The sequence below is a fragment of the Tetrao urogallus genome (assembly GCF_951394365.1).
Source record: "Tetrao urogallus genome assembly, chromosome: 1".
NCBI classification, from domain to species: Eukaryota; Metazoa; Chordata; class Aves; order Galliformes; family Phasianidae; genus Tetrao; species Tetrao urogallus.
In genome coordinates this window covers 149,759,127-149,774,250 of record NC_136813.1, presented here as the reverse complement: position 1 = coordinate 149,774,250, position 15,124 = coordinate 149,759,127, and the positions used below count along the sequence as shown (strand labels likewise).

At 38.9% G+C, this 15,124-nt stretch overlaps 1 protein-coding gene across 1 annotated transcript in view; it reads right to left on the bottom strand.

Annotated features, from left to right (window-relative positions):
* Positions 1–9,287: 9,287 nt before the first annotated feature.
* EEA1 (early endosome antigen 1) overlaps positions 9,288–15,124 on the bottom strand; it is a gene marked incomplete at both ends in the record, with an annotated part of 63,327 nt that continues 57,490 nt past the window's right edge. The window contains 7 exons of the mRNA XM_079549166.1: positions 9,288–9,410; positions 10,475–10,573; positions 10,880–11,000; positions 12,477–12,715; positions 12,979–13,164; positions 14,121–14,252; positions 14,719–14,904. Coding sequence (XP_079405292.1) covers positions 9,288–9,410; positions 10,475–10,573; positions 10,880–11,000; positions 12,477–12,715; positions 12,979–13,164; positions 14,121–14,252; positions 14,719–14,904 — 1,086 coding nt within the window. The remainder of the gene's footprint in view (positions 9,411–10,474; positions 10,574–10,879; positions 11,001–12,476; positions 12,716–12,978; positions 13,165–14,120; positions 14,253–14,718; positions 14,905–15,124) is intronic.

Genomic DNA, 15,124 nt, shown 5'->3' with positions numbered 1-15,124 from the left:
TAATGCCAGTACAGCTCTGATAGATGCAACAGAAGGCTACTGTGGTAATAGCACTGTTATTTCTTCCACAGAGCATTAACTTCCTGAAACTAACAGGCTTCTGACTCAACTAAATCGAAGTGATGAGCTTTGATCACAGGATGTAGGAATAAATTGGAGGGGGAGAATGAGCCACACAACAAATACATCACTCTCAGATGCCTCTTTGCTTCAGCTTGGGGAAGGCTCTTCCCAACAAGGCAAGTGTTAATATGACCTGTTCTTTCCTAGAAAGCAGGGCAAGGAAAACACCCATGTTGGTGAGGAGAACTTGTGCACCAGAAGTCTAAAGCTCACACAAACTATACACAAATTTCACAGATTTCAAACTGTAGCTAACTCTCTAGCCACAGCTCCCATACTTATTCCCTTTCTTCTGTAACACTGCACATTGACACCGTGGGAGCAGATCAGTAAAAGCATGTATTGCCTTAATTCTCCATTAGTTTTTGCAAGGAGGCTGTTTAATGCCGTTTCTCTCAAAAGATCATTCTTACATGTAACATCCAGGCATGCTGCATAAACCACAGAACGCATAAAAAGAGAGAACAAAAATGCAGTGATGTTCTATGTATAATGGGAACCTTTTTTACCTGACACTTTTTCACAATGTTATTATTAGCAGATTTGTCATTATGTATTATTTGCTCTCAGCAAAACTGAACTCCAAAGGGTTTTCAACTTCTCTTTAAAAATGTGAACTTCTCATTAAACCATTCAATACATCACTGCAGTTCTGTGATCCATGAAGAACACACTTGCTAATCACTTTTTTTTTTTTTTAAGAGATCCATGAATAGAACCACAGAACAGTTTGCATCTGCTTGCCACAACACATTCACAGGTTACAACTGAGGGTGAAGGGTGCTCTCACTAGGCTACTTTTGGCTAAGTGCCTGAAATTAGCCAGTTAAGAGAGGAAGGCAGACTCCCTAGAGCCACTCTACATGGTCTGCCACATCTCCCACTTGCCGTGCCCAAGCGGATAATCTCCCTAAACAGGGAAGTCAACTCTTAAAGAATACTTCTAATATCAAAAATGATTTCAGGGGAACCAACTAGGGAAACTACGCAGATGAGAACTAGACTGAAAAATTCAGGAGTGCCCTTCCAACTGTTTGCATTACTTATGGTTAAATCAGCATACCTCCTTATCCCTGTTCTGACATCAAGTGAAAGTCGTGAGCTCAGCCACTGCCCCTCATCCAGCTCCACCCATGTGGTGTCCTGTTTTACCCACCTGAACTTGTTCACATCTATACATACAGATTCCAGACCAGAGGTTGTATACAGACTTACCTGGTTCACCATTGTTCAGATGCAGTACACGTTCCTGCTCCTCCCCATTATGCTCATGATAGAAGTTTCTGTCACAGCTTAATGAAAAAAGAGCAGCTATCCAGGCTTCACACCAAATGGTAAACGTGGAGGACAGGAGAGCAAAACTAAGCAAACACAGCAGAGCTACTCCAGGATGTAAGCTGCAAACACTTAGCCACAGCTTGGCTTCAACAGCTGTGCTCAATCCCCACTGATCCCATACTCGGCTGCACCTGGTCACACCCTCACATCCCTGCTGCCTCCCCAGAACCTCACAGTATCTTGCAGCCGGTGACATTTCCAAAGAAAGATTTTTAAGCCCAGAAAAGTCATGCCTGTCAGATAAAGCCCTGTGCTTTGTGAGCTGTTGAAGGGGGAGTTTTTGCACTTGTGTACTTTTAGCCAGAAAGGCCATTAAGGCAGGTCTGTCTAGTTTACCAGGCAACTAAGCAGTGCTGGAGATCATTTTCTAGAGGTCAGCCCACCTCCAAAGGAGGATACACTGGGGGAAGGCAGTACTCACACCCTAACTGTGTTCAGGGAGAGAAACTTAACAGGCTCTTACATGGTCTGAGGAGAAAGATGCCCCAGAAAGCAATCAAGGCAGAAATGAACTTCCCAACTTGAACTGCCTTTCAGAGAAGACCTCTCTCAAACTTTCTGTACTGTCTAAGCAGAGATCTTAGGAAGATCTGCTTCATTTTCTAACTGCAGTGTTTGTGAATGTTCCACAACTCAGTTACCACTTCATCATGGGACTGATTGTACATACACTGATCACCTGGGTTCTCCCTCTGCTCTTCATGCGGCTTTTGCCCAACAGCTGAACACATCCTTAATCTGAAGTCTTAGAACAAGCACCCCACCTAAGTCTTCCAGTTACATCCATTGTCAGATCACACCGAATGCCATGTCTGACCGACAAAAGCCTTGTGCAATTACTGGGAAAAGAAAAAACGACTGAATTTAGCTTGATTACAGGCTCCTCATGAAAGTTTTTGTTGCAGTTTTTCACAAGTCTAAGAAATCTGAGTGTATAGCTTGCTTTTAAAAGTGTGGCTTCCCACCAGATATATTCCCCTTTTCCAAGCAGGTTGCTGTCTAAAGCAAATGATGGAAAGGTCTATTAGAAAGGTCTAATTTTTTCTTTTATTGTCATTCATCAATCCCGTAACAGGTTAGAAAACAAAAATTACATTTCAATAACATTTCATCATAGTTTATACAGAACTGGTTGGTTGACGCATGGTGTCATTTTCTCATCCAAATCCACAGCCACCTTTCAAACCGCAGAGTTTAGGAATTACAGTGCACGCTGGACTAAATTCTTTCACAATGTAAGGCACAACTACATGATCACAAGTAGTAAACACAAACACTGAAATAGAACTTAAGAATTAAACTTCAATGAAAAAGAAATAAAACCCAAACACACTCATGCAAAGTTGATCTACACCTACCAAGATGGTATGATCCAGTTTAAAAGAAGTGCAGTACTCTGTAAGTAAAACTGCATCATAAGGCTGTTATAATACATTACCTCTAAATACTGCATAAGATCTTAAACTTTTTTCCATTTATATTTTATACAATTATGCAGAAAATAAGTTGTATGTGCCATATTCACATCCGCAATAATAAACTGATCATTAAAACTCAGGAAAGAGGCAAACAAGACAATGCAGTTTGTGGCACGCATCCATTACAGAAAACATTCAAGTTCACATCTCAAGTACTGAAGAAAAAAATACTCAATTAATGGTACATTTGGTGAATGAGGCTTTCCATAGCCAAACAACAATGCTGCACACAAAATTGTCTTTACTCAGCAGACAGTGATTATGAAAGCTTGTAGTTATGATTTGCCTCCTGTTCAGCAGCTAGAGTTTGCAAGACTAAAACTACAGAAGTTAAAAGAACACAACAGAGTTTACAGCAACTTGAAACTACTGGATACTTCCAAACACATAAAAAGAAAGACTTCATCGTGGTTTCTTTTTAAATTATTTTTTGGTGATAAACTTTTGCAATTTTGGCATTCACTATAACTTTTACGTAATGTGACAGTGAGCAAACCCCATTCAACTTACCTAATGTTTGCATCTTACGCTGAGAGGTAGTTCAAATGAAATCTTATGTAATAGGGGATGGGGGGGTTTATGACTTTTTTTGTGATTTTTCTTCTTTTCTTACAAAAGTGACAAATCCTATACAAGCAGCATTTTGGACACATAAATATAAAAAGTTCTGGTATTTGCTAACTCAGCAAGACGTTCTCCTAAACACCCCTCCTGTACCAGGAATCAAGGCTCAGCGTGATACAACAGAGCACTTTGCCATGAAGCCAACAGCAGGAGCCTGGGCCTGCCACATCTAATAGTGAGCCCTGCTCCAAGCCCTCTTTACCCAAAAAAGGCAGAAAACGGATTTAGTTAGTTAGTTAGTTTAGGTCATAGGGGGATGCAAGGTTGGAAAACATAACCACCAGGCTTCTACTTTCATCATAACACTCATCCAAGTGAGCTAGTGGGGCTTCAGTAATCTTCAATTGATCTGATACTCCTGTATCTGCTGCACAGTGAGTCCATAGTATGTGGCACGCTACAGACAAAAGGCAGAGTTCATGACACTAACTAGTACCTATTTGTTATTGTGACCATAAGACGCATCTAATGCTCTCTCTAAAGATGCAAAGCTCTTTGTTCAGTGCCCCTTAAAAACAAAAAATAAAAAGTGAAGAACTGAGTTTCTGTGGAGGGATTTCATTATCCAATTATTGCTGGTTTTGCAAAGTACACCATTTACTGCTTTTCAAGAGGGGCTGTTGTTAGCCAATAATTTCAGACTTATCCTAGAAGAGACAGTGAGGTCAATACTTCATAAATGAAGAACTGAACAACTGGCAAAAACCTTGAAAATATATAAAATTCACGTATTCTCATTTTATAATCTTAAAATGAAGTTCCACAAAGACAACGTGTGCGTGACTACATGAATTTTCTTGTTACATGTGCTCTCAGATGATCTTGCTTTTGGTACACAGTAATTATGAGTGCAATTCTCCTTACATAGCAAGGGGCCAAATGTAATACAGTGAAAAGTCCAGCTGAAGATAAACCTTCTGTCCATTGATTAGAGCTAACACATGCAATGCCAACAGTGCTATTCCACTTACTCCAGATTATATTCAGTTAGACAGCAAAAGTGCATAGTGCAAATGACAGTGTTATTTCCTAGTCCCACAAGAATGTGTGTGGAAAGGTGGTACCCTGGAGGAGTAATTTATCAGTTTTAGCATTCTTAAACTACTGTGTCATCCTTCCTGGCAGAGTTTATGCTCTCTTTGAACTTCAGCTCCAGCAGTTTTCTGTCTGACACTGACTATTGGTCATAAATTTTTAAGTTTTGCAAAAAAACATTTGCTACAACTTTCCATTTAACTGGCATTTACCAATCCAGAATAATACTTGAGTTTTCCAGGTCCCCTCTTCAGGAATGTCATTTTTCTTACCTCTAGAATCTGAGGTTCAATTATTCTTGCTAATGTAATACAAACACAACAAGGTTACTTTGTTCTCTCAAATACCCTTTTTCCTCCACTAAGAAAAGCTCCCTAGTGAGGATTCACAAATAATCCTGATGGTTCCAAAACCAACAAAAATATTCATTGCTCTTGTGAGCCTAGTGCTCCACACTCCACAACTTGATTACTTGACACCTTTCAAAAACAGAAGAAAAAAAACTGCACTTTAAGCTAAAACACTGCTGGAAGCAGCAGCGAAATTTCCCTTCGTCTCCTCATCTGCAGACAGCAAGTTTTCCTACTGTGACTCTGTTTTATTTTCTTCGTTAAATTGTTGTAGAAAGGGGAAGGTCACTGGAGGGAAGAAATACATAGGGAGAAGAAACAACAGTGAAGCATATCCAGCTAAGATCAAAAGCCTGCAATCGAGCCTCACAATGCAACCTGCCTCCACAGGGACTGCAGTGTAGAAATATGAAGTATGTATTGCTGACAGGAGGCTGGAATAAAAACAGTATGATTTGGTATTTTAGAGGCAACAACCCCAAGGGATCATGGCTGTTTGATTAGAAAGAGATGCAGTGCCTTTAAAAAGTTAAAAGAACCTTTCCCCATCCTTAACACCACCATCCTTTATACTTTTTCAATTGTTTCCACAGATTGCCTCAGCCCATGCAGCAGCTGGTGTTTCACATTCTGCTCCCACTAAAGATTCTGAATGTCCTCTCTGAGGAGGCTTAATCCAGTTTCAGGAAAAAAAATCCCACTGCTCACTGTCACATTCCTGATGCCACAGTAATAGCTGGCAATCAAAGGATTGCCAATCAAAGGATCAAATGGTAAAATATATGCTTGCAGAAGTAGGTATGTGGGATCCTCAAGCTTGAGGATCCCACATACCTACTTCTGCAAGCATATATTTTACCATTTTTTCCCTCCGCATCTCACTTCACTATAGCCTCTCCTCAGTGAACACGAGCAACGAGGTTCTTGCTAAAGGCTAAAGCAAATCACTCCATGTCCTCTGGTTCCCATGTTCAAGTTTCTTCTGCCAATTTTTTTCTGTTTTTGTAGTCAGAAAAATCAGTGCACTCAACTACTTTGTCCAGAGTCCTTTAAGTCTGTGTGGTGAAACTTACCAGTCCTTTTACTAGGCTTTTTCCTATTATTTCTATTTTAAAGCAGTGCAACAACAATAACAAAAAAAAGCATATTCCTACTGAAAACACATCCATCAAAGTGACAGAACCTGTGAGCAGATTTACAAATACAGAGCTTTTCAACTTCCAGTTTTCCTCATAATAATAATAATCCTCATAGGTCATTTTCCCAAGCTTGAGCGCGGGTTCCAACCTGAAAGCCAGGCTGACAGCATTATATGGTCCATCAATTCATCAGTGATTACAGATCTGCACTTAGCAAAAGCATAGGAGCATAAGATTTAGCACGAAGACACTAATGTACTCCAGTGAATAGCTGTAGAACTCCCAACTTTGCTGTAGATCAGTCCTAAAGCATGAAGGCTTCTGCCCCACTGTTCCTCCTGATTTTAACAATTCATTTTTCTGCAAATATGTATTTGAAAAACATTTATGTCCCCTCAAAAAGTCACTGTGTCATCAAAAAGCAACCAAAATAAAAAAGAAACAGCTGGTTTCACCCCAAAAATGGGGAGCTCCACATCAAGAGTTATCCTGTGGTCAACCAAACACACTGCTTCGGCAGCCAGCTGAGTGAGGTGACTTCAATCATCTTTACACAAAAGCACTGCAAAAGGTTAAACCAAGAACAACTCTATTAGAACTTCTACTATTTTCTCCTTACTGTAGAGCCATCTCCTTAGGTTTCAAACATCTCCATACAAAAGTAAAACATCTGAACACAAGTGAGTCTTTTAACCACTTCCCCTGCTCTCCGGAGAGATTTCCATCTTCATCTACCACATACATTTTGTCCTTCATGCAGCTGTGGGAAGCTTCGCCCTTCGCTCTTAAAATCCCTTCAGTTTAATGTGTTTGCCCTTTGCCCTGAAAGCAGCACCAGGCTCCATCTGTTTCACAACCACACCTACACTAGAGCAAGACTCCAATCTCTTTAACTTTGCCAGATTTCTGAAGTCACCTGTCAGAAAAAGAAAGGCTTGAAAGCAAACATTCTGGATTCAGTTAACAGAGTTAACTCAGTTAATAAATAAATAGAAGAAATAGAGGCAAAATTCTGCTCTTACTTTCTATTCAAACAATTCTTGTTTTGAGCAGTTGCAATAACAAGGAGATGCAGCAAGTCCAGAAGATCTGTTCATATGGAGTCACTGCAGCAACAGTTTCTTTCAAGCAAGCAACTCTCAAATTCAAACTAGAAAAGTTGGTAAGTATTTCACGTTATCATGCTTTTATTCCAAGCCCTTTTATAGTTGTGAGAACCTGTTAAATAACTCAGCTGGCTTTTGGGAAATAATAAAACTTGTTGAGAAAGAATCTTTGAGGATGAAAATTTAGAACTAGGTAACTACATAAGAAACATAGATCACTATTGGGGAAGAGGGATTAAGAAGTCTTTTCATTTCAGAGTCAGGACTGGACATTTTTCACAAAAGTCTCTTCTTCGTTCACATACAGACCAGTCAGTACATAAAAGTAAACAAACCTATCTAAAAATGGCTAACTGTCCACCACTGTAACAGAATTTGTTTCTTTACCTCGGGAGGTAAGGAGTAGAGGAACTGAGGACATATTCCTTATCTCCAAATAGCCAGCACAAATTTTTAAGACAGAATGGCTTGGGTTGCAAGGAATTTATTAGAGTACGCAAGACAAAGGGGCTCTAAGTATCAGAAGAGATAACCTTAGCTCAGAAGAAATAATATTAATAGTTTTGTGGCCAAATATCAGATACTTATTTCAAAGAGAGGCACAGTTAGACACAGGCAGGAAAAAAACAAGTGTAGAGAAAAACACAAGAAAAAGATTTGGAATTTACATGAACGCATCAGGAAACCTCCGTTGCTAGTACAGAAAAGTAAAATCTGAACAAACAAAGGGTGGTAAAACACCAGAAGAGATTGCCTAGAGAATCTGTGGCTGCCCCATCAGTGGGAATGTTCAAAGTCAGGTCAAATGGGACTTTGAGCAACCTGTCCATTGCAAGGGGGTTGGAGTAGTTATCTTTAAAGGCCCCTTTCAACCCAAGCAATTCAATGAATCTATGATCTAAACCTGTATATATCTACCTGCTTATTTAGAGCTGTTTGGTTTAAAGCTAAGCCAGCACCAGGAGATTTGCATAAGCAGAATAAATCATAGAACTAGAATACAATTTAAGAACCCTCAGCAACAGGGTGGATGGAACAATGGAAAAATGAGGTCTGCTAAGAGTACCAGGAGTTCAGCTTTTTCCACTAAAGGTGAAGGAAGAGACAGGAGAAAAAGTTCAGCTTAACTGTAGCACCCTCTGAAGAGAGTTTTCCTTAGTAGGATTTCTAGTGTGGAATTTCAGGATATGCCTCAGAACCACAAGGACTTACTGGAGCTTCTAGAGTATGGGCATAGTGACAAATGGACTACAGGCTATCTGCACTGTTTGTTTTTTAAAACATGCATAAAAAGGGTTTCTGAAATACTAAAATCAATTCATCAAATATGTAAAAGTGAAATCAGTCCATGTGGGAGAGCTGCGTGTAATGTTCCTACAGTGCCCACTAAACTTGGTCTCATCATTTGTTCACGTATACACACGCAAACTATGCAGTACAGTATGCATAAAGACATTCCAGTATCCAAGTCCTGTAGTTGAGTAAGAACTCAGGTGCTGATATTACAAATTCTGAGCAGGCAAATAAAACTGAGAGTTGATTCCAGCAATTTAACCCTCACTGTGGAGTTCAAACTTTAAAGAGAAAAGTCCTAAAACCAGAAAGAAAGAAAACAAAACCACAAGGGGTTATAAAGACCATCAGATACACAATCAAATGCAACAATGAGTTATGCTATTACAGCAACATTTGATACACAAAATCCTCACAAGTTTTTGCATCTTCCTTTTCCATTGAAGGAAACAAGAATAAACTGCAGTATCACATAAACGCATTTTTCTTGAAAAAAAAATAAAGATAAAAAAATACATTGTTACTCCTCTGTTTAAACTTTATTTACAAATAACTGGGTATTTCTAATCTAGACATAGAAGCTCTTTCCAGGATAGACAGCAATAAGCTTGAGTGATCTGAGCCCATATCTCACAAAAAATACAATAGTTTTACTTGGTATCAATAAACATTTTAAAATATACTAAATTTTGCCAAATGTTACAATCATTGTCCAAACTGAGTAGTAGTCTGAGTGCTGAATGAAGTGCATCAACAGAAATAATAAATTTTAGTGTAACATTTCTTTGTCACTCACACCAGTTATCCTTGCAAGTCATTAAAGCAAGTATCACAGACTCGGACAGGCTTCTTAGAAGAAGGAGTTAAGGCATTCTTTGCTGAGCACTCAGCACAAAAGATATTTCCACACTGTCTACAGTGATGCTGTGAAAGAGAAAACAAACATATTGTGAATATTGATTACAGTTCTATGGACACAGATCATTAAGAAAGATCATTATCATGTCAACTCAACTCTCTAATGTCTCAGAAGTTTGAGTTTTTAAATAGTAGTTACACAGCACCATCTACATAGAAGAGCACAGAATAAATCCTTTCTAAAGGATATAGGAGTAAAATCATTAGAAGTGCTACTTCACTGAGTGCTGTCTATGCTAGTTTCAGAACTGAAGTGGTTGCAACTAATTCTCCTTATTAATTTCTCCTCTTTAACTTTTTTTGGTTGCATAAAACATGTTCTTCCTTCCTGTTTTCACATTAGGGATGTACCCTTGAATAAAACAACCCAGCAGCCTTTGTTCAAAGACTACCCAAAAGACATGACAACACATAACACAGGACAGGGAGAACCACCTAACAAGAAGACAGGAAGCACTGCAAAATAAACCTCATGAATATTCCTCAGTTACTTCACTGCCAAGTCACTTGATGGAGGAATATAATGATAATCTCTGGACGAAAAGTAGACCCTGACAATGAAGGGGTGCTAACACCTTACCTGACTACAGCTGTTTCACAGACCTAGAGCACAGACAGCTGTTTGTTCTGTTCTGTGTCTAGCTAGTGCTTACAAAAGATACAGTCACAAAGCTCATGTTAACGTCTCATATTTTCACACATATCCAGTTTCAACAAATTCACCTTACTTTTTCCACTTGTAAATCTAGCCCAGAATATAAGAAAGTTTATAGTCCAGGTTATAAGAAAGTTTACTGTAACTACTCGCATAACAGTACAATTTTGCTTGCTTGGGGTCTGAAATCTTTAATGCTATTTATAAATAAATGTTTTTAAAATGGCAAGCATGAATACAGTAAGCCCCACAAACATTACCTTTAGTATTTAAGGCATCAGAAGCCTCTGTATTCCGAGAATCTCAAATATCACAACACTTTTAAAGCCATTTTCTAAAGTGTATCACATGTAAAATACCTTGAAAGCAACAGAAGAAAGAAAATCCTCACAGAAACACAGGAAAACACTCTTACCCTTCTCACTGTCACTGAAAAGCCTTTCCCACAGGCCATACAATTCTGTACCTCGTTGTCTTCTGCCCATTTCCTGTTGAGAGCTTGGGTGTGTTTGATCTATTTAAATTTACAAAAATAATAAAAATCAAAATGCGTATCTAATGCCTCCTAATTTGCTCAATTTCACTGCACGTACTATGCAGTAAAAACACCAGTTCTGACGTAACACTGACAGCTCATGCTTTCTCCAAAATAAAACTTTGAGCAGAGTTAACCTACAGAAAGCAGTATTGTTCTTGTGCACCACAGGAACACCTTAATCACTATGGAAAGGTAACCCACCATGAATGTGACACAACCTTTGTTTCTCACAGGCCCCACAGACAGAATCAATAGGTTTAATTGCTTAAAATCAAATTATACCTGTAATGACTGGTTTTCTCGGCCTAGCTCCTGCATTGCAGCAGTAGTGTTGTCCAGCTTTTTCTTCATTTCTACAAGTTTGGATTGAAGCTTTTCAATTTCTCCCTCACTTTTTATACACCTAAGGATAAACAGTGAGTAGTCAATTCAAAGCATATGAGGAGATGTACTCTGCCTCCTGTAAGCAGGTTCTCGTGACTGAGAAGAGTAGTTAGTCTTGTAAAATCCATCTGAAAATATACTTGCTGTGAAAAGTTCTTGGATGCCTTGGCTGGAAAAAATATTCTGTTGCAACAACCAATTTCAGATTATCTGGCATTGTTCCCAGATATCTGGGGCTTATAAATACCTGGGGCTATTCCCAGCAGTCAGTACTGAATGCAGCCCATCAATCAGCATCCTCCGATAAACATCACTGTGCTACAGGACACTCTCACAAAGCATCTGTAGTAGATCAGCTCAAATAACAGAGGAGAAAAGTAACCTTTTCTTTTAGTAAGGCCACTTCCTATCAGCTAAAATGCACCTAACTGTTGAAAGCTGTATTTTAAAATGTGTTTTGTTATTAAGCTGTAAAATGGTAACTGGATGAGCTCAGCATAGTGTGAACTGTCAAAGAAAAAGAATTGATTTGAACCGATTCCATTTTTTTTCCCCAAAGCTTACTGCTCAAAAGCCAATCAACAAGCTTGACAGGAGAGAGAAAAGTTTTCCATTCTGCCTTTACCAAACATCTCAGGAAATAGATGGAAAAGTTTTACAGTCTTGCAGATGTTGCAACCCTTGTAATCTCTGCTTTCAGATAACTCCTACTGCCATGCAGGCCTCCTGCTGTCTGAAGAAAAGCAGCTCTGCTTGCGTAGTTCTTAATAAGTGCACGAAATAAATTAAAAAATAACTGGAGAAATGAAGATTTTAGTTTTTCAGGAGTAGGTAATGACTAGTGTTAATCCTAGAAAGTCTGTCTAAGCCAATTACATGTTCAGTCTTCTGACATGAGTAGTAGACAAACCTAGAAATGTAAGCATATTCTGTGTTATAGGAGGTTCTAAGGAGCTGGGTCTGGCTGTCAAGATTACTAGTGCATTACTACTATTACTAGTGCATCTGTTCTGATTCATTCAAAACAGAGGAGCCTCAGAGTGATAGAGAAGGGAAGGATTCTTATTTAAGAGAGGCTTGTTCTTGCCAGCCTTTGTGAGGGTCACGCAACAGATGAGATAAGAAGCCACAACCTACACACCTCAAAGTTCAGAGGCACCCAATAGGTTTAGAAGGGTCCTGAGGATTGGCATAAATCTTTAAGCACAGGCACAAATATGGTACTCTGGTGAAGTAAGGATCTGATAAGCCTGCTTGATTTCCTGCAATATAATCACCCTGTCAAACACAGAGAGTACAGTTTTTTCACAATGCTTGCTGTGCTTTGGCAGGAACAATAGAAGGTTTCACTCTCAAAAGCCACAGCCAACAGTCCAGGTACGAGCAGCAACCATGGATTTAAATGCAGAATCCTGAATCAACTGAAAGAAGCTTTGGTGTAAGGCTAACCATTTCCTAAATTACACTTCCACATCATCATGACCCCCCTCCTTACCTCTCTAGCAATGCTCTTCTCTCATCCTGATTATTCTGCACAGTTGCTTCCAAGACAGCAATGTCCCCACGTAAATCATCTGTCTGTTTCTCCAGTTCGCTAACTCGTCTCTGACTGCTTTGCCACTCTTTCTTCATGGTAGCCAGGTTTTCATTCAGAGCTGTGACCTGCATGGTCAGCTTGGTCTCCTTCTCCTCATGTTTCCGGTTTTCTTCTTCTTTCTCTTTCACCTCTGAATGCTAAATAAGGCACAAAAAACATGAAAAACAACCTTCCAAGCATTTTTCCATATTCCATACATTTAATTGAGGCAAAAAAATGTTTACCATACTAGAATTGTTACTTTTATCCGATGAAACTTATTAAAAGATTGTCTCCTACTGAATTTTCCCACACTATTAAATGCTTCGAAGATGTCTGATCTTGTCATTTAAAAATTAGCGTTACAACTCTCTGCTTCCTCTCAGCTCCGAAACAATCCAAAGGCATACTCCATACTAACCAGTTTGGCTTCAATTTCAGCACATTCTTTCTTCAGTTCCTCTTCTCTCTTTTTCAGCTGATCTTTGACAGCTTGCTGGCTTTTCTTCTCCTGTTCCAGAGTTGAATTCATATTATCTATCTTGCCCTGAAGCTCTAATTTCTGTTGAATCAGCAGCTGTTTCGCATCCTTGAGATTCACCACCTCCTGTCAGGATGAAGAGTATAAAGTTAGAGAGGCAACATTTGAAATGCTGTTTACTTAAATTCAAAAGCAGTAACTGTTTTCCAGTAAGAGCACAGCAGTATTTTTTCATTTTATCACTGGAAAAAAGTATGGTTTTATGGCACAAGTGTCAGTGATTGTGTGAAGTTAATTTTCATGAAATTTAACCACATTACTTCCATTATATTAGTATACAGGTGGAGTCCCTATCCTTGTGCAGCAACTTAAATGCTGTATGTTTAACAGATGTTAATATAATTACTTACAGTATCACATGGAAAGTACACCTTCTAGGAGTTTCATTTCTAAAGAGACTAACATGAGTAGAACGTAGCAATAAGTCAGCTTTTCTCAAGACTAAAAATTATTTATTTGATATCTCCAGGTTTTTACCCTTTAAACTGCTCATTTGATTGTCCTGATTTTGGAAATGAGTTAGCCTTTAATGAGGCTCCTGACATTGTTTTTTCTTCCACAGTATGACTCTTCAAGAAAATTTAAAAACCACATCACATCAAGGGAGCTGGAAGCACTACCACACATACTTGAGAAGTATTAGATGTGCCTAGAATATCTGGCAAAATTTATATTCATTATACTTTTGGACATCTTTTCTGCACTTCAGCATTGTCAAGCAAGGGTATTCACAATGAACCCACAGTGAACTGGAAAAAAAGGCAAGATGTGCACATTCTGCCCATTCCTGAAACTAACACAAGTTTCGTGTCTACCTGGCCAACAACAGCAGGCACCAGTGCTCCTGGATTACCACTAATCAAGTCTGCATTGCTCAGGAACCTCAGTGAAATCTTTGCTTTGGTTCCCTTACCTGCAATCTTACCATCTTTGTAAAGCCATTCCAGATAACATCTACTGAGTAGGCACATATTTCTTATCAGACAACCAACCATATGAAGACTCAGTTTGTCTCAATATACCTTCTCAAATTCTTGCTTGCAGATTCTAAGCTCTTCGCTCAGCTTGGCACTTTCTTTTTCAAGTCTATTCCTTATTTCCTGGAGCTCTGTTGTTTTACATTTTTCATTAGCTAAGTCTTTTTCTTTCAAAATCTTGAAGAGAAATAATAAATACATAAAAAAAAAATATTAAAAAGGCACTAAAGAAGCGATTTCCAAATTCACTCAGAGAAAAAAATAGTTTAGAACCCAAACCAATTGATTGCAAAAGCTCCAAGTAGGAAAACAATTGCCACATAACTGTATCTCTATCCACGATTAGTAGTGGAAACAATTAGCAGCATATTTACTGTTTTAGGTTTAAAACTAATAATGTTTTCCTGCATGTCTAGCCACTTCGTTCAAATTAACAGCTTATTTTAGAGCAAATTCACTCCAACTGTCTGTTAGCAGTTTTTGCACCACAGATTCAGTAAAATCGCTGTTGCTATGCTCTGCAACAGTGCCATGCCCCCAGAATAACCCTTGTTTAGAAATCCAGCAGGAATTAATGGAAAGGAGATGGCAGGGGAAGTCTCTGAGTGCCTGTGTGAAGATTTCAAAAGACAGAGACATTTACCCTCTCATTTTGAAGATCCTGTAGCATTTTGGTCTTCTCACCCAGTTGCTGCTCCTTCTTTGATGCATCCTGTTCCAGCGTTGACTTGGCTTTCTTCAGTTCCTGAATCTGCTGATTATTGCTGGCAATTCGATTTCTGCTGGAAACTAATTCTTCCTGAGCAAGAGCCAGTTTTTCTTCTGTGGACTAATTACAAAGACAGCTCTGCAGATTACCCAGCATGTACAAGAGCTTCAGATACTTGACACTCATCTAATCATTTTCCACTGGGAAAAACTGTCACCTACCATGCAATGCTTCACTTCAAAGATTGACAAAATATAACTACAGGAACTTCTAGGTCATGAGTTACCCCTGGTAAAAAGAAACTACCCAGAAATGTTTCCATCAATAGTACCTTACCATA